General features: G+C 38.0%; 1 protein-coding gene across 1 annotated transcript; it reads left to right on the top strand.

The window, feature by feature from the left end:
• Positions 1–27,382, top strand: KLHDC1 (kelch domain containing 1). The gene is made up of 13 exons (XM_009648611.2): positions 1–66; positions 745–815; positions 3,426–3,543; positions 4,548–4,666; positions 6,445–6,523; positions 7,425–7,508; positions 9,512–9,595; positions 15,704–15,762; positions 20,517–20,629; positions 21,389–21,461; positions 25,791–25,875; positions 26,218–26,270; positions 26,433–27,382. The coding sequence occupies exons 1-13, from the start codon at positions 1–3 to the stop codon at positions 26,605–26,607; spliced, it is 1,179 nt and encodes a 392-aa protein (XP_009646906.1). The 3' UTR covers positions 26,608–27,382.
• The last annotated feature ends 211 nt before the right edge of the window (positions 27,383–27,593 follow it).

The following is a 27,593-nucleotide window of genomic DNA, read 5'->3' on the forward strand; positions in this document are numbered from 1 at the left end:
ATGCAAAAAGCCCCAAAGAACAGCATTAATACTTTGATGCTCATCTTTGATGTTCTGTATTTGGAGGTATGAAGGCCCAACAGTACAGCAAAATTTGCTCAGAGTGATCACATCAGTGACTGAAAAAATGCTTCCTTTAGTAACAGCATTTTAATAGCGGCGGGAAGCATCTTTGGCACTCTCTCAAAATTTTTGGGTTTTTTTTTTTTAAACCCATGGTCATGTTATGGTACTGTTGTGCTACTTGTTAGCCGCAGTTGCGTGTGTTTCCTGATGGCTTAATTGTTTGCCTGTGTTATTTTCTTATTTTTAAGAATTGGCTATTGTATTATATTCATATTGCTTTTTGAATATTGAAACGCTTCTCTCCCTCCCTCTGATACACCAAACTTTTTTTTTAATAACCTTCACACCTTAAAATGAGTGATTAAAGGTGCTGTTAACAATCAACAAAGCTCAATGACATCAGGAAACGCCTAGCACGGAATTTTTAATAGTTTCAAAAAATAAAACCCATCTTTTTTGAACCTCTAGTATAAAATGTAAAAATATTAGCATTGTTGAGCTGCCTGTTTAAAACTGTAATGATCAAAGCAATAAAGTTGGGGTATGACTTATGCTTTCTAGATTATCTCCTTAAGATTATTCCATGTTGCTAAGTAACGTGATTTGGTATTTCATTTTAAAACGTATGGTGTATAATGCATAATTGATTTAACATTTGCAAATTTCTTCTGGTTTTAGTCAATTGAAGAAAATGAAGTTTATCTGCCTAATGATGAGCTCTGGATCTATGAAATGGATAGCGGGTTATGGTAAGTTGCATAATTTAATTAATACATGAAGTTGATCTTTGCATAGATTATAATTAGCTGCAGTGAAAAGACTTACTTCAGTTACATGAGTTACTGGTTGTGTTCCCTGGAGTTTAAATAGCAGATGTTTAATGTGACGACTGAATAACAGACATGTACTTGCAAATTGCTCTAGGAAACACATTAATTCCTTAAGTATCATTGCTGTTTTCAAGAGGATGTTTGAAATGGTCAGCTTAGGGCTCTGTCATTAAAACAGGTGCATTTTATTTGTGCATTTATTTTGGCTTAGTTCTCCATACATGAACTTTTATGTTAAAAGGAGTATTTAAACACTGGATATTTGGGTTCTTGATCTATTTATAATTATGTACTTTTTGTTATCACTTAATTGTATTATGAGTGTATTTGCATAAATAACTAACCAGATCTTGCACATCACTAGCAATTTAATTTTTATATTTTATATTCATTGTGCTTGCATATCAAATGTGGGGAGAGATAACAATGCCTCTTTTTAAAGTTTTCCAGTGGTTTCAATTACAATAATTGCATTTAGTCTGCTAAAATAGTATCCATTTGGGCTTGTATGTGTTTTCTGCCAGCTGTCTTTCTAGTCTCCCACCTGTTTATCGGTTTCTTTTATACCCATATTCAAGAGTTTCATTGCATACCCATATTCAAAGGACCAATTTGAAATGGAGGGAAAAGGGGAGGTGGGCTACATCAGGAAGGTGTCTTACAGTATGTATGAAATTCCACGTTTGTGCGGTCGAGTCACTGATTTTGAAAACAGTAGTATTGCAAATGGTTAGCTGTGAAGTTCTAGCAAGTGTTTTTTCTTTTTTTTCTTTTTGAGATTGTACACTCGCTGAGACTGTGGTTTGCTGTATGTTTCTTTTGGTGAAAGCGTTGGCTAAAGCAGCCTTATACTCTTGTTTTTCACCCCTGATGTCCCCGTATCGGTTGTACTGGTACAGCTGTTTATATGGTCACAGGGGAAATTGGATCAGGAAAGTGATCTGGGTTAAATATAACTTCTATTTTTTCAGGGGTATTTTTAACCTGGATCCGTTCTTGATCTCATTCAGTTTACAGCACGCACAGTTGTACACGTACAGCTGCGTGCACTGCATGACACAAGAGCAAGAGGGAATGAGAGAGCAAGAGCTGAGAAGGGGAAGGTGGGCTGGCCTGCGGCAGTGCTGGTGCCAGAACAAAGGTATTTGGAAGCAGTGCCCTGAGCAGCTGTTAGCGAGTGCTGTTTTCCACAGGGCCAAGTTGCACACCCATCATTTGCATCTGGTGTTTTAGCTCATAAAAAGCTTGTCCTTTTAATGGCTGCCTCCAGTTCTTTTAGGTTGGGGTAAAGTCAAGCATCAGAACTCAAAGCTGTAAGAATCCCTTTCTTCTGTACAGCCACCAGTGATAGAAGGCGAAGGCGTCTGATCTAGATGTGGATGTACTGAAAAAGGGAATGAATGGAACTGACGAGGTCAAGAAGTGTGGTGATGTTAGACCTAGCAGAGAGAAGAAAAAGTGGAATCGGGCTTTGAAGGTGGGAGACCATGACTGAGGAGGGGGACTGGGCCGAGGACCCTGTTGGAAGGCACAGTCAGGTGCCACAGAGTCAGGTGGAGAGCTGAGAAAAATGAACGGGAATGGCAGGGGAAGGAAGCTTCAACCAGAAACTGCAGGGTAAAAGCAAATGAGAGGTCGGCAGCAAAGCTGGGGCAAGGAGTTGGTGTGCCAGGACTGAGAGGCTGGGATTTGGCTGCTAAATTTACAGAGACTCAAGGTGTGGCGACAAGGTGGAAGTCCTAAACAAATCCAGTCTCCTCTGTGCCTGTATATGTGAGAGGAAAATGCAGGTCCCTATCTTCTGTAGAAATTTGAGATCCTAGGAAAGCTGTTTTCGATGTGGGGTAATTATTCTAATCACGGTCTTGGCCTAATGCTCACCCTCGTGAGTGTGGCAGAAATTGAGTTTCATCAGGTGTATAATGTTTGAGATTGTGCGATGTTAGAATTTGCATCACAGGAAGGTAATGGTTTGTGAGACTAGCAAGGAAAAGGCTAGGAGCTGCTGCTGCTGAAGAACAGAGAACTCAGTGGTAAAATTGGCATTACTGAAGATTTTTTTATTATGCTAAATACAGTGCAAAATGCAGTTTTAGGAGTGGCATATTGGGTACCAAAATTGGTGAGTACTTCTGACCTTTATTTCTACTTCTGCCTCAGTTTTCCGTTTGTAAAATAACAGCAATACCATGTTGTCAATTCAGGAGCTTTTGGAGTTATTAGTATTTCCAGGTTTTGAATAATTAATGTTTCAGCTCTACTAATGCTCTTTTAATATGGGCTTCATCTTCAGAAAAATTGAGGTGCTTCATAAACATACGCACAGTATTCACATGAAAGTCCTCTTGTACCACAGGAGCCTGGCTGTGTATATCAGCTGTAGTTTCTAGTGCTAATTACAGCCAAAACATTGCAACTGTATTTTTAGGTTTAAGTATAAAAATTATTAATACCTTTGGTTTGGGTTTGCTAATTTTAGCAGGTTTGAAAGCAGCATTATAAGACTTAATGTTATGTGCTAAATTGCAGGACAATGCACCTAATGGAAGGAGAGTTACCAACCTCCATGTCAGGAAGCTGTGGGGCAAGCATTAATGGGAAGCTGTACATTTTTGGTGGATTTGATGATAAAGGCTACAGTAATCGGGTATTGTATTCTTTTTTTTTTTCATAACATATACTGTATTTGAATGAATAATAATGCTGACCTTACTGTTTTGTTTGGTGTACTTTGCATTTGAATTATGGAGACATTTAAGGAAAAGCCTTATTTTTGTAGAAAAAATACACTTCTAAATTGACAAAAAACTTCAGGTTTTGTTTTAATGTTCAATTCCATATGTTTTTATGGGATTTTGCACTGAATCATAGCTTCAGAATGAGACCCATTACGTGAAACTTTCTGTATTTTTTTCTGAAAACTGCCAGTGCTTTCCCAATTGCTTTGTTTTTTTTAAATATGTTGGCAACTGTAACTGAAACTGCTCTCAGAATATCACTTCTATTTTTGCTATTTGATAGTGATTACCTTTCTCATATAATCAGGTAATAATTGAAGTTAAAATATAGCTACCAGTTTTCCTTGTAAGTGAAGGCTGGAGTAGCAAAGTAGAGGAAATGAGCTGTTTTATCACTTAGTGTAAATGAAGTCCCAGTTCAGTCCTGACTAGAAAAATCACTGAAATGGAGCCTGTAATCAGATCTCAGCTTAGTACTTGGTTCACAAGCCCTGTTGATTTTTTTTTTTGTGCAGTTACCTAGGTAGGTTAGGCAGAACTACTGGCAGTTCTGCCAGTGGAATTGAACTGAGAGCTGTTTGTCTTGGAGAAGTTTTTTGCAAGGCTTCCGTTGACTCTGGAAGGAGCAGGATATTTGTGTTCTGGTCTGGCTGAGAGAAGGCAAGGAAACGAGCTGCTAATTCTCATGCTTTTTATGTTCTTATATATCAGATTCTTCCTACGTGTTGCTACATATTGTAAACTTCACTGTCTGTTGCTTTTTCTTTTTTTTTCTTTTTTTTTTTTTTTTTTTTTTTTTCCATGCCATAAGTCATGTATTCTGGGGGTGGTGGGCTGTTCTTTTTGCTGGTGATTTGTGCTGGATTCTTCGACATCGTTTATACTGAAAATGTTGTAATTTTTTTCTTTTAAGCTGTATTATGTTAATTTGCGAACAAAAAATGGAACCTATAGGTGGAAAAAAATTACAAATTTTAAAGGTCAACCTCCTACACCACGTGACAAGCTTTCCTGCTGGGTGTATAAGGACAGGTAACACATTAAGAATATTTAATATGTGTTAATTGCAGAGAGGAAGTACTATAAAGTGAAGAGAACACAGGTTTGGGATTCATGAAACTCTAATTCTTAGCTTGACTTGCTGTGGGATTTTGTGTATCTCTCCTAACAACTTCCTACCAGAGTTTTCTCACATGTGAGCTGAATTAATGGTAAGTATAAACCCACTTTAGGAGAGGGTTGGGAAATTTAGTGAAAGTTTCTGGAATGCTTTGAGACTTTAGATAAAAATCCTTATGCATCTATTACTTATGGTTTTAATTTTAACACGTTAAGAAATCAGTATAAACATTACATTGGTTTTTTTGTTACATTATGTAAGCATTAATTATTACCTGCAGTAAAATACATTTAGTATATTTTCATGGATTTTAATAGCATACAAATGCTGACAATTGCAAAGGCGTTTCAGTGAGTATCTTTATTTTCTAAGAACCAAGTCAGCCTAGATATTTGTGTTGTAAAAGTTACTGAGTGTATTTAGAAAAAAACCACTTAGCTAAGAGTAAATACTGTCTTCAGATTTTGTGTTTATTATGGAAAGTGACTGGATATTGTGGCATGTGCGGTCACAAGAAAGTGACGTGTCAGTGATTTGTTATAAAAGTTACTGTAAACAAGTAAGATATGATATACAGTGAACATTAAATGTAAATGATTTATCTCTTTCTGGATTCCACATCTGAAGAGGTTTCGCATAAACTGTATTATGCCTCTCAGTACTATATCTTGGGTTTGTAATTCTAATTGAACTGCAAGACATATGAAATTAGTATTTTTGAACGACTTCTCCATAGCTGTTAATGCAAGATTGTTCAGAGCTAGATTAATCCATTCAGAGTATTGTGTAATCTGCATACTGAGAAAATTACCTGGTTTAGGTGGCAGAGTGTAACCTTTTAATTGAACAAAAGTATCTGGGGACAAGCTATGCACCTTTTCAGAAGTATACCTTAAAATTTCACAAGATGTGAATTTGCAGATCAGGATGTCTTGGTGTATTGCACAATGCTTTCAGTAACTCTGTTTCCCTAGGAATGTCAGTCTGGAATGACCTTCACCATCCCATCATTTCCTAAATTGCCTTCTCCCAAGATCACTAACAACTATACCAAATATCCTCAAATGTTGAAGTTAAACAAAACTTTAGGAACCATTACTTATGGATGGCCATTTCATGGGTGGAATATTAGGCTGGGAGGTGTGTAACAATACTTGCAATGCAATATGTTCAGTAGCACTTAGTTGAAAGAATCTCTTTATAAGCTAGAGAAAGGCTTTGTGGGTCACAGGCAGTCTGTGGGCTGAACCTTGGGAACATTTGTTGTGAGATGTGTGCAGAAGGCTAACAAATATAGCAGGAGCATAGGAATTTCAGTAGAAAAGGGTAGGAATTCTAGGAGGAGCATAGGCATTTCACTGTTGTGTGTTATGTGTCATTTTGAGACTCATGTCTGAAAATGTGACGGTGATAAGCTTGTGGATGGAGGCATAGACAATAGGGACTTTGAGGTATCTTGAACCTCCTTCCTCCTGCGGATTTCTGTCAGGCTCGTTGAGGAATGTAGCAGTATTACTTTCATCTCTGTAAGGTTTTCTGTGTAATTAGGTGTAATATGAAATATTTTAATTTGTTTACATTTTTAATAGTACAGTAGGTAAACTAAAGTTTGAAATTAATTATTACAGCTTATTCATTTGAATGTTATTTACAAAACAACTGAACTTATTTTTTGTTGTTATTCTTTTAGGCTAATATATTTTGGTGGCTATGGCTGTAGGAAGCATAATGAACTGAGTGATTGTTTTGATGTCCATGATGCATTTTGGGTAAGAGATTTGTCACAATTTGTCCTTTCTGATTGGCAAAGTGTGATTCTTTTATACTATACTCAGTAAGTATGGAAATCTGTCTGATTTTTCTTTTATTTGTAGCATCAGGAGAAATGCAAATTAAAATCTTCTACTTAGATTTGAAATTTCAAATATTTCATGTTGGGAGCAGTGGGTGTTCAGTGCATTCCAAGTACTCAGTACTAGGCTTGGAGTGCAATGAAACAAAATGCTGTCAAAGCAGGAACAAAGGCAGTATTTTAAATCCGAAGACATATTTTAAATGTGAAACTCCCAGAAAATTTTAGAATTTATTTCCTTGAAGTAATGGTAGGGAATTTATAGCTTCACAAGTCTAACTGACAAAAACTTTCAGTTAGTTTATTTAATCTGTTATCCAGAAAAAAATGCCATTACTTTAAGATGCCTGGATTAGCTAGTTTCCTATAATGATTTCTTACAGCTAATAGAAAGGAGACTGATTAGAGTATTCAGTGACAGGGATTAATAAGAAATAGAAACGCATTCAAAGGAGTATAGATCCTTACATCAAATGGTAAATATTGACTTACAGAAATGTATTACTTTGTAAAATCTATTTGTTTCTCGGTATGTTACACTCAGAAGGTAGAATTGTCTACTGCAGTGACTGGTGTTGGAGCCCAAAGCCCATTTTCAAAAGTGTCATCAGCCCTAACATTCTTGAGCGCTGTTGACCTTCAACTAGACCTGAGCTGCTAAATCATTATTAAAAATATTGGCATACATTTCTTTTAATAAAATTCTGTATTTTAGTTTATTTTCTGTTTTGATACTTCACTTCTAGATTTGTATCCTTTAATAAGCACAAAGATTTTAAAATAGAATAAACTTTCTAATTTTTTAACTTCTTTTTTAGGAAGGACAGATATTCTGGGGATGGCATAATGATGTTCATGTTTTTGATACAACCACACAAACTTGGTCTCAACCAGCAATTAGAGTGAGTGTTTTTTAGTCTTGTCCTTTGACGCAATTGTGATTTTGCTGCATTTTGAATAGTTATTGTGCTCTAGAAATTGATGGAGGGAAAAGTAATTTGAATATGCTTAGTATTGCTCAGGCTTATAACATTAAACAGGAGGACACTCAGTGCATCTGAAATGTGGAAAATTCAAAACTGATATGAATGGGGTTTTCCCCCAGGATGTTATTAGGCTGGGTTTTTTTTTCTATAATGTGGTTCTGATGCAAAAAACATTGTAAGCTTCAGAGAGGTATTAGAAATCTGGATACATTAGGAGAACATACAGTAATTCTGTATCTAGGGCATAGTTTTGAGATAAAGCTTCGTATTCAAGCTTTAAGACAACTGTTGGGAATACAAAATTACTGTCAGCGCTCCGTTACTGGAAAGACAAGGCACTGAGATACTCCAGAAAACCATTTAGTAGAAATACCAGAGCAGTGCTGAGGAACAGGGTGTGGAAGTGTTTTGGTGGCTCCTCACAAAGCAAGCTGGGATCCTGCGGAATGGATTAAGGTGATTCTGCTGTCCTTGGGTATCCTTGTAGGTCCTGCCAGGGCTTTGGATATGGAACAGTTTTGCCCCTGGAGCACAGCCATTAACCCAGGCCAGTGCTCTCTTCGTCCCGTGTCACACCTAGTGAAGGCCTTTTGGAACAAAGCCAAGGTCTTTGGGGGGTGTGTGGTAGAAACACATGAAGGGGGGGTTTAATGGTGCCAAACTGAGGTTAACAAATCTCCTTTATCTGAACTGTTTTGATGTGAAGCTGTTTGGTTGACTGTATCTGTGTAGAATTAATCTGCAACACGGATAACCTGTCACAGATAAGTTGGAGCTGACCACATGAGAGATTAAGGTCTGCCTGGGGATTTCTTCTTTTCCCCTGCCTTCCCCTTTTCATAAAGCTGAGAGGTCAGTGTGAGGGATGGTGTGTCAGGCTGAAAGAACAACAGTGGTCTTGAAACCTGGTCTCTCTTGATTCACTATTCACCTTTCACAGACCTAAAGAAGGCAAGGGGAGAGGTAGCAAACTCGCTGTATTGCTAGCATAGGTCTTCAGTTTTTCTTTGTGAAGTAAAGATAGACGTTTAGTATGCGAGGGTTATACGCCTGTTATTTTGAGGGTTGTGTATATGGAGTTGCTGTATCGCCTTCAAGAGTTAATGTTGAAAAATCTCCCAGTCATGCTGTATTGTTAGAATAAACAGATCTTCTCCAGCAAATATGTTATTTTAACACTCTTCCAAAGGAACATGTATGCTTACTTTCACAGTAAAATAGTAATGTAGACATTTCTATTTATTGATATTAGTATGACAATGTACTATAGAGGGTCATAAAAACCTGGTGAGTTTACAATAAGAGCTCAGTAGAAGTATATAGTAATATGCGTGTCTGACACTGTTTTATGGTCTTTATAGGATGTTCTAAAATTCTTATAAAACTAAACGCAAAAAATTAAATTACCATTGAAAAGTAAAAGCCAATTTTGCTATCTTTATTTCTGATTTACACAGGGAATACTTTTTGGCATGTGGCTATTGGATGTAACATCAAATTTTAAGATCTGATTTCCAGAAATATTTGTACCAGTTCCTGATAGTTTGCCCTTTGGAAAAATAAAGCTGCACAGGATATACCAACAATAACTGATGCGATACTGTAATTTTATGCTTAGGAATTAAAGATAAATTCATTGAGTTTCACTTAAGCAAAGCAATGATAAATCAGACCAAGAGGGAATGTATTAAACATGAGCTACTGAGGAAACTCAAAGCTGTCCTGGGCAAATACATGTATCTTCTAATGTCTGTGGAGTCTTGGACATGACTACAAATTATTTCCTTTTAAAATGGCAGTTCTGTTGGCGTACTGATGCGTGTTGGCCTTACTTTTGCAATCTCTGTGATACTGACTTGCCAATATCCTTGGCTGGCACTTTGGTGATGTTCTGAAGGATCTTATTTTGGTTCTTTCAGGGTGGAGATCCACCTCAGCCTCGAGCAGCTCATGCATGTGCTGTGCTGGGAAATAAAGGTTACATCTTTGGAGGACGAGTGCTGGTTAGTGTTTAATTAAAACGTTTTATTGGCAGTAATGTTATTTTCTTGGCAGGTTTTTTTTTTTGTAGCAAATTATTTTTGTAGTAGAAAAAAAATCCAAAGTGTCTTTGGCTTAACCCTGTATGTTAGGGGCATTGAATACAGGATGCTTCTTTTCATCCCCTTTACCTTATGAAAAGGAGAGTCTGTCTTTCTGTCTGTAGTATTAATGATGAAGCCTACATTGTCCCAAAAAGGGAAAAAACAGATGACTGTATGGTAAATGGAATTGTTTGTAAATCAACAAAATTGTTGATGTGTGCATAACCTCAGCAGGAGGTGGTTCTTTTGAGAGTGGAGCAAAAGCAAGCCTGCCGATAGACCAGGTTTAAATAAATGATGAGGTACTAGCATTCTGTGCTTGCTACAGCTTAGCAGATTTATACAGCAAACCTGCTGGCTTTTTTTCCCCGTTTCACTTAATGAAATGCTGGCAAGTAGTAAATATAACTGGGATTTTAGCTTGTGCTTCCCCCCCTCCCCTCTTAAAAGAAAGAGGAAATGTGCAAGAACAGTCAATTTCTCACATACGCATTTGTGGTATCCTGATGTTTACCTTTGGGGAAAATGAAGTTCAGAAAAGCTGTTGGGATACAATATTTTATATTTACAGTTACCACATGTGGTTCTGAATGGTAGCAAATAACAGATTTCAGTTGGCTTTGTAATTTAAACTTTTGTCATTTTTTGCACATAAGTGTTGACTGAAATACAGATGTCTGGAAGAGCAGCATGTGATTCTAATGTCTGAATACGAAGGCATTAGTCTCCATATGTTCCAGCTGGTACAGGATGCTGCAGCATGTTATCTGGCAGCACAGGCCACTGCAGGCACAGGTCATTCCAATCCTGTTAAGCCCCTCCTCTGCTCTCTGAATGTCAATTTTGCAGTCTCAGCCTTTACCTTTAGCGTGCTCTGTGCCCTTGATACAGAATATGTGAAGCACACTGTAAAGATTGCTGTTAACAGCTTTATTCTGTGCATCCTATATAAGCTCTTTACCGCAAGAGTAAGGCTTGTATTTGCTTTCTTGATAGTTGATCCAAGACAGTGCCATTTAATTCACTGTGGGAGGATCTTAAATCTGTTATCCCTTAGGTAATAGTCAAAGGCAGTGTAAGAGCTGTCTTTATAGGATGCCATCAGTGCATCTTTAAATCAAGGCTAGATTCTTGCTATATAATCTTAATTCTTCCTAGCTCTTTTTCATTTAAAAAAAAAAAAAAGCCATAGGCATCATCCCCTTGGTTGTCTGTACCTAACAAACTTGAAGCCACCACTGGTAAGCAAGGAGTCCCATAAAACCTCTCAGCAACACACTTGATTTTTCTTGTACTAGTCAGAAGAGGTTTTCTCTTCAGTTCTCTGCTGAAGCATTAATGTAAGAATTTAACCTTGAAGCAGCAATGCAATACAGAACCCATGTTTCTGTCTTATGTCTGAAAATAAGGATGGTAGTAGGTAGTCTTAACTAATGTAGGCTCCCCTACCGTTTGAAAAGTTTTTGCAAGGACAGTTTCTTTATGGGCCGGAAAGTGTACCAACTCTTTTAGAACGGTTGCAAAAGCATAGCAAAGATAATATTTTTCAAGGTCTCTGTATGAGCTGGAGTTTATCAGGAATGTAAGGAACAGATTCTGTAAGGCAAGTAAAAAAATCCCCTAATTTAAGTTTTTAGCTCTTTTTAGCTACAGCTAATTTAGAGCCTTTAATCACATTCAGCTAAAGGATGAGACTTGATGCTTTCTATCGCTACTACTATGAAAAGTAACAGTGAAGAAGCTTTTCAAAGCCCTCGGTGCTGTGTTTCTATAGTTTTGTTATATGAAAGAGGAGGAATTAACTGTTGGTTGGAAATGCCCTACAATGAACATATGCCAACTTCATCTTGGAAAGCTGCCATAACCTAAACCCCGTATTCTCAAGTACTTGCAAATAAAACAGTGTAAAATTGCACTTTGTTCCCTATCCCCCGTTTTTCATGCTGTAAAAGCTGTACTCTAATGCAGTGTTCTTCTCAGGGAAAGTCTACAGTTCTGTTACAAAATGGCTTACTCCTGCTTGCTCAGACAGAAACCAGACATACAGATCAAGGCAGGTTCAGCATGGGCACACAATGTCCAGCCAGTTTTTCAGTTTGAATTGCCTCCCACAGCTGCAGGAAGAGTTTTTACCCAAGTACCTTTTCAGAGCAATCAGAAAAGAAAGTAATGAAAATTGATCCTGTTTATTCTTCCTATTCTGTATTTTGTGTTATTGCAGCCTTTCACACAGGCTCACGATCTCTGGCATTGTTACTAAAGCCCCGCCTCTTGACTGCACGCAGCAGCTTCCAGAGCTGTAGGTTTGGACAAACTTGATTTGCAAATAACTAAGGAAATAAAGGGATATTTGAAGAGATTGAAAAAGTATCTAGCCTTACTTGAATCTTGTGTGTCAGGATTGGCCATGCCAGGCTAAGTGAGCCCTATGCCTCTGTTAGGGACTTGCTCTTTTGTGTCTGATGTATAAATGAGCTCCTTCTAACCACAGCTGAACTGAATCCTGCTCCTCATTTAGCAAGCCTGCAGACATGAGAGGGAAAGAAACCGAAATGTGAAGAAGTAAATATGCAGCTCAGGACCTTCTGGCCCACCATTTATTTCTCAACAGTTCCTCAGCCTTCAAAGCCTTGCTTTTTGTTTGCAAGAGCTATCTCTGCGTGCTGCAGAGGTCATCACACCAGAAACAGAATAGCATTGAGTGTTGTGTCCAAGCTAATTTGGGTGGCTGTGCTGTGCCTGTTGCAACCGAACTGCTTTGTAACTCAAGTTAGAATTCTCATGCAGCCTCTGCAAGTGAAATTATTGGTAAACTAGAGATCACCTGGCATTTCTCCACTGTACATGATTAGATATGCCCTAAGAGGACATGCCCTCTGGCTTCTATTTAACTCTGATTATTTGACTACAGGATTCAGAAATACAAGGCGGCTCTGATCTGAAAAGTTTTTCTCTTCCTCAGGTAGCATCAGCTTCCTTAATAACCATTTGCTAAATTCCAGCGAAACCGCTTGAGAACAATGTCAGAGAAGAGTGAAATTTTGGAAACCTGTATTTCATTTTGTAGGAGAGCAGCAAGTGTCATTTTCACCTTAATGATACTCTATTATTGATTCACTCTCTATTCTAGAAATGAATGGAAGTAAACTTACAAAGGTCAGGGAACATTCAGTGGGGCTTGAGGAATTAATGTAAGTCATGAAACAGGAAAGGAAAGCTAAAGACATCAGAAAACCACTAAATTTCCTGACAACAGGAGTAACTCCTCCCCAAAGGATGAAGTCTTGCAATTCTCCATAAATTAAGGAGCAAATACGGGGCTGCTCTGCTCCTCCTTCTCCTTCTAGTTCACCATAATACAAATCTTCCCAGGGAAAAGGCTCTACAAGGAACCAGAAAGGGCCAGGAAGTGTCATGAGGCTTCTCCTATTCATCTTTCTGGGAGGAAAGGGCACCTTTTTCCAAACTTGGAGCTAGAACTGGTAAAAGAAGATGATGATGATGATCAAATCAATTGTACCAGGAATCATTTGAAAACAGGCTCAGAAGTGTTATGTGGACTCTGTTCCTCCAGGTAAGCCCCTGAAAAAACAGAAATGGGAGGAAGTGGGAAGGAAGGAGAGTTAGTCCAAAAGTTGATGCAAGTCTCATGTTTGATTTAAGTGGAAAGTGTTCATGTAAAGAATGATGAAGTAATAAAGTCTTTCCAGCAGCTCTTCACACATCTGATGCCTTAATTGTATGCATGTTTATATTTCCTGTTACCCTTTCTGTCACTGAAGATCAGAAGATATATTGAACTGCAGTCCTCTTACAAAGATTTGAGCTATAATAGCTGTTTGCTTGTAAATCTCAGAACGGAGAGCTGCATGGAGTTTACTGTAACAGCAGTGAGCTGCAAATATGTCACCCTTAATGCCTTTCATCATGCTAGAAAGCTAATCCCAAGGCAAAGCAGATCCTGGTTAATGTTTACTAGGCTGCAAATAAATGAACATGCCATAGATAAGTAGAGGAGTCCTTGTAGCTTAAAGGGAAATGCAAACCCTCTTATGAGGCTTGATGCTTTTAAGCCAATTAAGAATAATTTTAGGATTATCAGCTAAATGATGAAATATAGTAGGTAGCACTTAGAAATACATGAGAGACTGCGCGAAAACCTTGCATGTGGCAAGTAACGATCCTGTAACCTGACTGTGTGCTTTACAGTTTTCCCAGATAAGGGTCAGGTAGAAAGGTATTTTCATGTTAGAGCTATGTTAAAGGACTGAATCTTAGACAGAAATGTCTAACTGATGCTGTGTTTTGAATTCAAAATGAGGTTGATGTAATTATGCATCTGTCAATCTGTTGACTCATGAGAATGTAAAGATTATAATACATTGATTTCCCAGGGACCAAGAAACTGAAAACTACTTCATCTTCTGCCTAATGCCTAGGAAAGGAAAGTCAGCGAGGAGGTCTTGAACGGGATCTTCTTGAAACCTTAATTTCCAGCAAAACAGCAACTTTCTTTCTTCCCTTTCTTTAATAGATGTCCTCCGTATCGAACTGTGTTATTCCATGATGATTAAATATTTTTAGCTCTCGAGGCCAGGATGTTGCTTTTTCCCCACCCTACCCCCAGGTGTCTAGCTGTGTACAGGTACAGCAGAAGATACTCAGTAATTGCATTTTGCTTTCTGCTTTTATAATTTGTTCCTCATCTCCTTCAAAGCCATCTGAAGGAGCAGGCAACTGAATAGACTTGTCATGGAAGACAGATCTGTTCCCCTAGCTGTCAGCTGGTCCACACTTTGTTACACTCGGCCTCTTGCAGGGAAAAAGTTTCTCAGGCAGTGCACAAAAGCCCTCACATTCTGCTGTTCTTTAGCCTATTGGCCTCTCTGAAGGCATTGCCAAAATGCTAGTTAACATTCTCTTCCCTTGGACGGAAGCGGGCTAGCACGTACTTCATCAGAGGAGGCCACAGCTATCCTGAAAACCTTGCTGTTTCCTGAAATACCCTGAGACTTTCCACAGTGCTGATGGACAGCTTTGGAATTCTCTCAAACTCACTAACTGGCTGAGTTCTCAGGGGTAAAACTACTCCTATTCTGACTTAAATGACAAGTCTAGTTTCTGCCTCAAAGGATCTGCAAGCTGGAGAAAGGCTTATTCTAATAGATCTATGGACTACCCTAGGAGAAAAGAAATTGTAAGGTAAGGCAAGATACATTTCCCTACTTGTCAGATACTGTTTTGTAGTACCTAGGGGAATCACAAATACCAGTCAAGTGTATTGCGAGCCATTGAACATACTGCTACAATCTAAAGCAAAGAAATTCTTATACTCCACCCCCCCTTTACTTTTCTAAGGCAATTACCTTCTTCATCTCAAAACACAGGCAGATATGCAAGTGTATTGATTTCCCATTGTTTTATTGACACATTTTATAATTTTTATGGCAAATGTTAAAGGGTCATAAAACCTTGTCGTTGCTAGTAGTAACTTTGTGAAAGGGCTTGCCTTCTGGAAAAGAGAGAAAACCACAGATATGATTAACTTTTTGTGGGATGTCATGTACTGAGTACAGTACCTACTAGAATATTTCACCGAGTAAGTGACCAGGCAGGAGGATTCATAGTTCTGATCAGAACGCATAGAAAAATAATGAGAAGAAACTATATGTAGAGTGTTACACCTTCTGCAATTGCGTGCCATGGATTCTGTGGATAAAAACTGGATAAATTTGCAGGAGCTGAGTATCATATATTAAACTACTACTAAAAGCTAAAATTGGCCTCATACTGCCGTTGCATTATTGTAAATATTCCTGACAGGTAGTTTTCCGAGAGTTGCATGGGTTTTTGAGAATAAATGCTTTTCATCTGCCACATAATACAGAGTTGTTTTAAGGCACATGGGTATGGTTTTCTTCAAAATATTGTTACTTTGAATGTTCTGTCCTGGGAAGGCCTCACTGAAATACTTTGCTCATTGTTTGCTTAATATAACACAACTGGGATTTTATTTATTTGTTTTAGCAAACTAGAATGAATGATTTGCACTGCCTGAATTTAGACACTTGGACTTGGTCTGGAAGGTAGGTTTTTCTCTATAACACTTAAAAGTTGAATGTAGCAGATTGAAACATATTGTTAAATAGTTCCAGTGCTAATTTTGTGGCTTTTCCAAGAGCAGAATGGGAGTTTGGGGACTATTTTAACAGCTGTTATATTGTGATTTCAATTTAATTTAATATGATAGTGGTTTCTAAGCTTTTTCTGTTCTGCACCAAAGCGTTGATGATGCTATTTTAAGCACAGCATGTAGTGATTTAACATCCTCATTTGCAAGATGCATACATTTATCCATATGGAATTTTAGTTTCGATGTCTTTTTGAATACTGTTTTTGCTGTCTATATTTGGCTCGTTATGGTACAGAATGGGGAAAGATCCTCCCCCCCCAAGATAAACATCTTAACAGTTTAAAAAAAAAAAAAGTAAAGAGCATGACCTAAATATTTCAATTTTAAACTAAATCAGGTATTAGTATACTTCCTAAGATTTGTTTGTTTGCATGTAGCATTTATGATAGTGCCTACTACACGTGTAGAATCAGTGGATATACTGTTAGCTGATAGACAAACCAGGAGATAAACAGTAACTGATGGGTGATAAAAGCACTGTTCTGTTCCTATTCTCAAGATAACCTAACAGTAATTTTACGAATTTAAGACCATGAAGTACACCTTTCCTGAGTATGTGTCAGTACTGGTCCTGCTCCAGGGCTTTATGTGCTTCCTGCACCTATGATGGGCATCTTTAATCACCTGTGACTGCAGATCTGATCCCACACCAAGTGTGTTCCTCTGCCCTCTGAGCCGAGAGCAAAACGAGGGACTAGACACAATCCTCCATCCCTTCTTTCTTGCTGCTGATAGCAGCAGGACAAAGAAGTCCCACAGTGTCCTTCAAAAAAACTTCTCTTTGAAGATTTCTTTAATTAGCACTTAGGATTAACTAACCAGCTTAACTCCCCTTTTTCTTTGCTGGCTGTGCTAAAATTAACAATGTCCTACCTAAATGATAGCACTGTCCCTCTCGGCCTGCGAACTTTACCTCTGAGTGGATTGATTATTCAGATTATTGCTTTAGCTCCTTGCTTTTTTTGTTGTTGTAGCATGAGCAGTTGCTCTTCGCTTTGCTTTATATTGCTTTAAAAAAAGGAAACCTGTGACAGTTGAGGGACAAGCCAACGAGAGGAATTTCAAGCCCTGAAGGAGGGGTGCCAATGTCAAAGTTCTGTCTTAGTCTTTGTCAGCCAGTGCTCCCTTTCATTTGGCATACGAAAGCTAATATTGAAGTTTTTAGAAAGTGTTTTCTGTTCTTGACCTGAATACAACAGGCTGATTATAAATACACACACAGCCTTAGACTAAGGATGGTAATACTAAATGCAGCCATTCTGAAAAACTGAAGATTGTTCCAATACTCAGTTATTTCTGTATTGTGATCCAAGAATAGCTCACAAGACTTAGTCATGATTTAGTATCGACTCCGATCATTACAAATTTAGGAGCCTACAATCCAGCTATTCTATAGCACCTCTGCAAAGAGCCTTTGAGAGACTAAAAAAAGAAATTTAAGAGATTAGAGGGGGGGGAAAAAAAAAAAAAGAGTCTTTGCAGAGTGCCTGCTGCTGTGGTGGCACCTCGCAGGAGGTAAAGCGTTGAGTTATTCTTATCTAGAGAGGTAACTAATCAAAGGCTGGCCTTATGGGGAGCTTCACAGGCCTGAGCGCTGTTCTTCCCTTACTGATCTTAGGGAAACCTGAGAAATATAATTCAGACTGTCAGAGGTGGCAGAATTTAGAGTAGCCATTGTCAACTGCAAATTGGGAAGGAAAAAAAGGGTACTTTCCTAGGGCTGGATGATCTTTTCTCCAAATAATTCATTTGTGGCTATTAATTATCTACTATGTTGAAGTCATCTCACATTACCAGGCCACCTATAAGTGTGCACAAACATACTCTTTGCATGATTTCATCTCCTAATTACAAGAGGAGCAAAAATCAGTGCGTTTTTCAGGACAACATCAAATTAGCATTTACATTTTGACTGCAGTTTACAGTCTGTCTTTGCACAAATAGTTTGGAAAATTGTTTCTGGTTACATGCTTCTTTTCATAAAATCAGTAGTGGTGGCTGTACTGGAAATTGGGCATTTGTAGGGATCATCTCTAAAGTAAAGAACTTGGTCCCCAAAGTCCCATGTTTCCACACACAAACATTATAAAATAAGACAGAGTAGATAGGCTGGGGGGTTTTTTTGCTCCTTTTTTTTTTTTTTTTTTTTTTTTTTTTTTTTTAAATCTCAAATGTATATAGTAAAGAAATGCTTGCTGAGACCAATAAAGTTATGTATTAAGTGTGAAGTAAAGAAAATTGCTCTATACCCTCTGAGTACCAGCAATAGTTTTGAATAGTTCTAATCAGACAATCCATTTCCAGCTGACAACTGCCTCTAAAAAGCCTTAGTATCATTCCAGTAGTTTACAGGTGGGGAAATTCCTTCAGACTTGTTTGCTGTCAGTGTGACTATTTTTCTCCTCTAGGTCTTTCTTGCAAGGAACCTTTCCTTTCTTATGCTATAGTGTCAAATTCCTTTTTACTGAAATGTCTGATCCGATGATGAATTAAAAATTAGGCAGGATACAGCCCTTCTGATCGTGGTAACGGAATTCTCTCAGCCATTCTGCAGCTGCAGAGAGATTGCCTTTGATTGCCCGTGTGAAGTATCACTGAAACAAGGATTTAATACAGATTTAATGGTTTGGCTGTCTGAACGCTGCTGACCAAGACAAGTTGACTGCAGGTGTTTGAAGTTCTTCTGTAAAGTACAGGTCTCCCAGCAAGGAGGACTTGGTTTGTACAGTCCAACCTTCAGATTCACTTCACTCTCCTAAAAGAAAAATCCCAAATGCAATGATCACTTTATTCAAAGCCCCATGGCTTTTCATTAACCAGTCATGCCAGGGTTTTTTTCTTATTCAACTCTATGCAGGTTTCTTAAGGAATTGCATAATACTAACCTAGTAATCCAGCATGAGTTTGCAATATTTATTGCCACTGCCCAGAGGTTACCTTGCCTTCCCTGAGCTCCACTGACCCGTTATTCAAAATATTCAACACTATGTTATTTCTGTTACTGTGATAATTTTTCTATCAGTAGCATGAAAGATTGAACCATTATCACCCATCAGTATCTGGCATATATTTTTCTAAACGTCAAAGCCTGTTGTATCTCAGCACAGCCTGCCTCTTTTGCCAATTTTAGAAGCATCTTATACAAGAGTTGTGCAAAGCAGGCGCTCAAACATTGTGACTTGGCTTCAACTTCAGTGCCAGATTTAGCAGGACAGTTTTGCAATCGCTGTTTAATTAGCTATGATTCTTCAGTCTCTGCTTCCAGATGGAGAACTGCTTAGCAGTCACCAGTAGTGAAATCCTCTAACTGAACTGCAGATGCCTGTATTATTCACCCTAGGCTTCCTCTGTGCTCAGTTAAGAGAAATAGGCACTTCCTGGGCACGAGACGACTGCTGTTAAGGTAGACATCTAAAATAAATCATGAGTTTGTGCTTTTCAAGGGCCTGTTTCTCTTCATCGATTGTAAAGGAGATGTAGGTGACTGTCCGCACAGTTCATATTGTAGCTTGAGCACACATCTGTATATATTACACTCACCTTACTTTTAGCAACTGTTGGGGAGGGGGAAGTAACTGGTTCTTTGAGATACAGGCTACCTGGATTGAACATTCTGTTCTTACCCGCTCTGGACATTCTCCCGCTGAGATTCTGACCCCGCAAGAGAGCTTACAGGTGTTCGCACTTGCTTTCTCCATCATCTTTCCAAAATGAGGACATACTGAGTGTGCAGTGGCCTAGATTCTTTGTGTCTGACTTAGGTACTTTACCACAGAAGTTGTCTCTTTGCTTAGTATCAAGTTACTAGGTGGGCTGATGCCCTCTGGAGGTCCTTACTCTTCTCTGCTGGATCCTCCTGAGACAAGCAGGCTTTAGGCTACACCTAAGTGCCTAAACTAAGATGACGTGAATTCAGGCCACCCACTATAGGCAATTCCTTACGTTCAGGTTCTTTACTGTTCAGATTCTCCTCTCAAGCACACCTAATTGTGCAACTAAAATGAAATCCATAGATAAAATTGGGAAGAACTATATTTTTGTAGCATGACCAGATTCTTAGAATAGTGAACCTACCTCTGTTTTGTATTTAGGAATTCCACTTTTCGCTAAAATTTATCTCCAAGTTTGGGTGACCCAGCATTGTGTTAAAAGGCTTAATGCTTGAGGTAGTAGCTTTGAATAAAAGGTAAAGCCACAGTCCTTGTATAATTTAAGATCATTTTCCTAGGAGTGGAGAGACTGTAGCCTCTTGGGATTCATTACATTTTATCTCAAATAACTGAGTCTACCTACATGTACTGTGCTGTTTATTTGAATATATAGGCCTTCCTTTGCTGTCCTAAGTGCCTTCAGTTGCATGTTAAGGAGTGGCTTTAGTGATCTTAAGAGAACAAACAAACCAAATAACAGTCAATGCTCTTGTCCTTACATTTGTTACTTACAAAACTGATCCTTGGGAGAACAATTACTGCAAGAAATTACTTGGTTTAGATTTCGAGAGTGAATTCAGACTGTGTAAGTGCAGCTTTTTTACTGAGGAAATAGCCAAGCTCGTTCTAGGATGAACTCAATTAACTGTTAAATTTTCTGGCACGTTACTTTTCAGCATTCTTTGAAAAATTGTTTCTGTTTATTTGTTTCACCAAGAATTAATATCAGTGGAGAGAAACCAAAAGATCGATCCTGGCACACGTTGACTCCGATAGGAGACGACAGACTTTTTCTTTTTGGTGGACTAAGTTCTGATAATGTTCCTTTAAGTAAGTAATTTAGAGATTATTAATTCTATTGTACACTTTGGTACTAACCTCATATAGTATGCTCATTTGTTGTCTTTCTCAAAATACTTAGACCTAAAGCTTGTTACAGAATTTTCATAGGGCTTGAGTATTTCTCTAGCAATCTTATTTTTATAGAGATGTAGGAGCACATTGTGTGGTACAATGAGAACGTATGATAATAAATCTTACATCAAACCATCCCCTAAAAGAACAAAGGCAGGAGTCTCACGCATCCTGATATGAACAAGGGGGTAACTTTTGATATCAATAGCAACTGCAGGAAGAAGATACAAATAATAATGTCAACATAAGGTAGATTTGTGGATGAATAACAAATCACAGCTACAAAATGCTAAATAGGAAGTAGCGTAGTCTTATAAGGAGTTCCTGTTCTAGGAAAGTCAACTTTTCATGGAGAAAATTTGAAATTAGTGAAAACAGCTTTAAGTGTCACAGATATATTCCACTGGTGACTTTCAAAGGGACATTGACCTGTTTTCTCAATATATCCAAAAGAAAAAAGTGTCTTTTAATTCCAGATTTCAATGCAGCGAGCTTTCTGTGACTGAATGGTTGAGTTAAATTACAAACACTGAAAAGATGCAAGTTAATGTAGCGATGATGTTACTGTTGCCTTAATATAATGCCCTCTTAGAACACAGAGCTTTTTGTATGAAGAAATAAAAATGGTAATACTGTGTCCCAAGAAAAAGTACTAATGTATGTTCTTATTTGTAGGTGATGGCTGGATTCACAGCATTACAACAAATGGATGGAAACAACTTACCCATTTGCCTAAGAGTAGGCCTAGGTATACAAAAATAGATAATGTTTGCTGAAATTTAGGCATCTTAAATATTATGTAATTTTAAATTATTGAACAGTATTTTTGAACTACATTATAAGAGTATTTTAGAAAATTACTGCAGTGTGTTTGAATAGTTTGCTTTACTAACTTACATTCCTTCATACCTGATCAGCATTATTACTTTCCATATTTGTTATAGTTTATGTTTACTTGCATTATGATGCTTACTTGCATTACAAGATTTTTTTTGTGATGAAGGATCTGGGTGTCCAACTAACCTGGTGTTCTACAGCCAAATTATTTTTATATAGGAAAATGTGTATCACATAACTTTTTGAGGAATTGGTGACCTATGAGAATAACAAAAGTCGATTAATGTTGATACATTATTAGAAACATGGGGGAGACAACCATGAAAATGTTGAGGCACCTTTCAGGATTCAAAACTATTACAAAATACCTTGTTTGGTTGGGGTTTTTTCCCCCTGAGCAGAAGCAGATAATTATTACAGTTTTGCTAAACAGAATTTAGCACTACACAGTAAATGACTGTGGAGTTTTGTTAACTGCCAGGACTGAACTGCCAACCAAAAAGCACCTAGTTCTAAAATGTGTATTGTTCATACTGGCAACAATACTGTCTCTTCCAGACTCTCTTCCCCTTCCCTCTCTAGTTTAATAAGACTACAGAAAAAGATTGATTCTTTCTGACTAAAGAAAGCCAGCTTCATGTTCTGAACCGGGAGGTTATTGAGAAGCTGCACTGAAAACGTGTGCTTGCTGTATCCAGAGCACAGACTTTTTTTTTCAACACAGCGTTGAAGCATTCTCTGTATTCATAGCGTAAATACTATTGAATTGATTTGCTGTAGATAGTAAATATTCAGGTTCTGGTGGAATTGATTCTATACATTCACCCAGGTACTCTCAGCACAATTTTATATCATTCTTTTAGCACTGTGTACAATTGTCATCTGGCATTTGCATGCTTCTTGCCTTATGTTCTGTTTTGCATTACTGAAATACCATTACCTCAACTAATTTTCTTCCCGTTTTATCCTATTCTAGGGTGTCTTTTAAATGTAACAGCACTGTTAGACCAAGCTGTCTGCTTTCTTATATTTCAAACTCTTTCAAGCCCAAATAGACTTGCACCTTAGCTTCATAGACTATTTTCTGTCTTTTTATGATCGGTGAACTGGCGAAGGGACCGATTACTGCCTTAAATAACAAAGCATATCATTAGCAGTCAAGGATCATGTTTGTCTTTGTGTCCAGTTCGTTACACGAATGATCTCATAAAAGTTAACTGCTGACGTGGACTGCCTCGCCTTGTGTAATTATTTTTACTGGTGCATCATGAAAAAGGATCAGGAAGGGAGAGAATGCGCTCTTTCTACAGGCGGCAGCGCAGGGAGCTGCAGCGCAGCCTTTACTCTGCAATTATGCTGGAGTAATGTTTGGGCCTCGCGTGGCAGTTGGGCTGGATGTTAGTGACCTGTGACTCGAGCCCCAAGCAGCTTTCAGGCAATTTGAGGGCAGATCCCATACTGGGCTACAAAGTGGAACTGTCACTTGGCTGTGGTGGCAGAGAGGCTGTTGAGCAAGCCACCTTCCTTGCTGCAGTGCCAAAGAGGGTTCCTGAGGCTGACACTGCTAAATTTGCAGAGGGCTCTGCTGTGTGCACAGCCCCCAGACCCTCCTAAGAGCTTCTGGGTCACGTGCTGACAAGAGTCTCAGAGCTCCCTCAAGTCCAAATGTGGTTCTCCAGCATCTGAAGATGGTGGTATGCAGTTTGTAGGCAAAGACAGTTGCGTTTCATTGACCTAATTCTTTATTGAAGCAAATGACACCCCCCTCCCCATTCATTTATTTGTTTGTTTGGTTTTTTTAAGATACTTCAATAACCTTTTTCAGGAAATCCTGGAAACATGGATAAAAGCAGCCACATCATATATATTGGAACTAGTTTGAGTGTGAAGTACTTACTTGTACCACAATTGTATCCCTGTTCTTACACAGGATTACTGCAGGAGCTCTGCAGCTGAAAAAGGTTTAAGTCAGTTCTATTGCTCATATGACTGACTTTACAGCAGGACTTAAAATGCACTGGCAATAACATGTATATGTGTACTTTTTTATATATTTCTATTATTTTATAATAATACATAGTATATCACAGGTACATTAGTGTATTTTCCTGATGCTTCTGCAAAATTGATTCCCTCAAATTCTGTTAAGAGTAATTTCCTTCATCCTTCATTTTTAGTAATTTCTAAAAAAATTGTCTTCCAGGTTATGGATCTGTGATTCTGTGTTGGTAGAAACTATTTTTCTTCTTTCTGTCCATCAGTTGTACTTCAGCTAACATTTTGCATGCCAGGTTAAAATACAGAACAAATTGTATGTTTAACTTACAGATTCCCAGTGTTTTCTTTACAATGTAATTCTTGTTATTCTAGTTAGAAGAGCTGTGTAAAAAAGGTTACATCAATTCAGCATCTGTATAATTTAAATAACATGCTTTATTAGAATGTTTAGGTGATAAGTTAGAGCAGCTGTGAGAGGACATAAACTCTGTCAGTCTGTAGAAAAAGCATCAGGTTGCGAGCTAGGATGTCAACAAAGTGAAGGCAGGAAAGGCTTTCCAGTGTTCTTCGGTGATGAAGTCCAGAGTTTTCCTTATGCAGATAAGGCAGAGACAGATCTATCTACAGGTATGAGGAAGAGAAAAGGTGGGATTACAGTTCAGCCTAAGGAGAACGGTGAATAATTACTGATATGAATGGAGTAAGAAAGTGAGAACGTTTACTTTTGCATGAAAGTTCTAGTGGTGCCTATTATTTTTGTTAAGTAGACTTAAAGGGCCAGAGCTCTGTGGTGATAATCATCTTGTGATACTTACTTCCGTGGTGATATACCAGTAGAAAAATTACAGATTTTGATCTGCTAATAGTAAAAAGTAAATGTAGCGAGGAGTGGCTGCTGAAGTAGCAGAATCTTTGTTTCTGTAAAAGCAAGATTATACAAGTCAGGCTTCAGTTTGGTTTTGCTTTGTTTTATACCATGTGCTTTTACATGCACAACACAAAACCTGCTTGTGGGTGTGTGATGTAAGTTAATTGACACACAGAAAATGATCCCCAGGAATCTTGGGGGGAAGCATAAAACTGGAACAGGAGAACTTGTGTTCTGAAGCTCTCATCCTAGTGTTGAGGGATAAGAGTCAGTACTGAAAACCCCACAATCTTAACGCCATTAGAACTGTAGTTATGAGTTAGAGAATTAGTGGAAAATTCAAAAAGAAAAAAAAAAAAAAGGAAAAGAAAAGCTGTTCTATTAGAGAATTAGTGGAAAATTTAAAAAGGAAAAAAAAAAAAAAGGAAAAGAAAAGCTGTTCTTGGCAAAAGCTTGTTTTTTACAGTTATTTTGTTTTCTAAAAATGTCCACTGTAATGTTTTGCTGTAGTGCTAAGACAAAGTATATACAAGTAGAGTACAGAAAAGTCAAATAATGACAAAAATATATTGTTCTGTATGATGTAATCATTCAGCAAAATTCTCATGAGATGGATAGTCACATTGCTCTCTCCTTTTATGTTAAAAAAATGAATAATACCGTATTTTAAGATATTATTTTTTTACCTCTGAAGACTTTTGAAAGAACATCTTTGTCTCGGTTCATTAAGAAGTAAGGGTTACATTACTGTGCTCCGGGCATGAACGGTTGCCTCTCCTGCCCACGTATGTTTTGAATCAATTGATCCATTTCAGTGATATTTGACAAAGAAGCAGGAAGCTCAGAGATACTAAGTCCCAACATACTCTGTGCAAATAAACGGCCGAACAGAAAAGAGACTCTCGTAATCGCTTTGCTCCAGTGAGCGCAGAGTGTTTACTCTCCATTCTCCCAGAAGAATGGCAGCTCTGCCTTGAGACAGGGGTTGATAAAGACCAGGCTTTATTGTTTCTGCAGCTCACAGAGCCACGTGTAAAATATGTTACTTAAAACTGTCAAATTCTAATGGGTAAGTAACGAGGCCAGTGAGACTTCAAGGCCCTGGGCATAAGTAGTGGAATCACGGGATTAGAAAAGTGACCCTTCCGTTTTAGTTAAAAGGAACTTGCATCCTTATAGCAAGGGAGTCTTTTGAAAAGAGACTTAAATATGAAGAATGGAGGAGAGTCTTTTGGGAGGCGAAGAGGTTAATGTGCAAGTAAACTAACTGCTTCTCTGAAACACTGAAAAACGTTTCGGTTTTAGATTTGTTTTGCTGATAACACACAGCTGCTTGTTGTGACTTGGTCACTAATGCTATAATTTTATTTCTAGATTGTGGCATACAGCCTGCCTTGGAAAAGAAGGAGAAGTGATGGTGTTTGGTGGAAGCAAAGAAGACTTGCACTTCATGGACACAGTCAGTAAACTGAATAATGAAATCCTAGCGCTATGATAATTAAAGTTGAAATAAAGTTGATATAATTACCGGTGCTATTAAGTTCATTCATATCATAGGGTGTTGTGAGATGGGACCTTGGGTGTTCTTGGAAAGTAATTTATGAGGGTTTTTTTTTTTTCCTGCACTTGTTAGGCTCATGATAAGGGATTTGTTGTTCAGATTCTTTATAAATAATTATTTAAGTATTCTCAGTTTGAAATTGTGCATGTGGTAACAGATGTTACATTAATCTAGAAAGCAGCAGTACTTCTGAGATAAGCTGTTTGTCATTTCAATGGTTCTTTTTTTTCTGTTGATCAGGGTCACTGCAGTGACTTGTTGATATTTCAGACTCAACCTTACTCGCTCCTCAGGTGAGTTGAGGTTATTGGCACAAAGAGTCTGGTGTAAATCTTTATGGCACTGTGCTTTTCCACACAGCTCTTCGGGTTACAGACCATTTACTTAAACCTCTCATTTTATTTTTTCCCTTTTTTTTTTTTTTTTCTTTTTTTTTTTCCTTCCTTCTCCTTTAGGTTGTGTCTTGACTGCATTGGTAAAAACGCAGCTCTCTTAAAGAATCAAATACCATGCTTGCCATCGAAACTTCTGCAGCAAGTGCTGAAAAAAATAACCTTCTGGGCTGCAGTTAACCACCGGCAAGAGAAGAAAGCTGAAACGGAAAGGCAAAGTCAACTCAACACCACATGAACAATGGCGACAAAACTGTTGAACGCTTTGGTTTATTTACGGCGTACAGCAAAGTCTTTTGTTAGTGAACTTTACTAATGCTACAGAACAACTGTATGTTAAGCTGAGTTTCTAAGTGAAGTTTGAGAACAAAGAAATCCTTTTTATGGAAGTCTCTTTTTGTTTTCTGCGTTATAGAAAACTGATAAAACTTCATTTGTATATATTGTTAACTTCTGCTGTTGTGGTCTTAACGAGACGGTCCGTACAACTTGTTCTGTTTGAAGGTGACAGATGATACAAAACGTTTTCCGTTGGATAAAGTACGGCTTTAAGTCTAGAGTCTTACTACAGCCTTATCACATCAGCCTTTCTGAGCAGATAAAATTAGTTCAACACACTATCTTTGGAAGAGTCGCGCTTGTCAGTCTTGAGAAAGGTCAACTCACTTGCTCACACCACCGAACCTGATTATTTGATTCCACCAGGCGCTCTCATCTGGCCGCCTAAGTCAAATGGTGGAGGCGGGCGTCTTGCTCCAAGTAGGAAAATGGATAAGCCAACCCTGCCGCTTGAAGGAAAAGCTGCCCTGAGCAGCGTTACCCTTTGTAGAGGAAAGCTTACACGCGGTTCATAATATGGTTTTACTATGTTTCCGTAATCAATGAGTCCTTTTTGAAATAGGTTGTATATTGTATTTTGGATGTGTAAAGTTTATATTTAATTCTTGTTTAAAAAAAAATGGCTTATTTATTGTTTAAGAAGAGCATATGTAGTACTGGCTATTTTTCTGTTTCGGATATTTAGTTAACAAGAGCGCAGTCATTAAAATTTTATAGAGAGTTGAAGTGAGACCATTTTTGACTATTTTGACATCTTTATCCGCAAAACTTAAGCGGGGATGAGAGTTTTTGGAGCGGAGCTGTATCACAAAGGGAAGTTTCGTGGCTGGGTAGTAATTTTATATGCGCTAAACTTTAAGCAAACACTAAACAGGAGTTGGGTGG

Source organism: Egretta garzetta, unplaced genomic scaffold (assembly GCF_000687185.1).
Source record: "Egretta garzetta isolate BGI_Z169 unplaced genomic scaffold, ASM68718v1 scaffold21, whole genome shotgun sequence".
Taxonomy (NCBI): domain Eukaryota; kingdom Metazoa; phylum Chordata; class Aves; order Pelecaniformes; family Ardeidae; genus Egretta; species Egretta garzetta.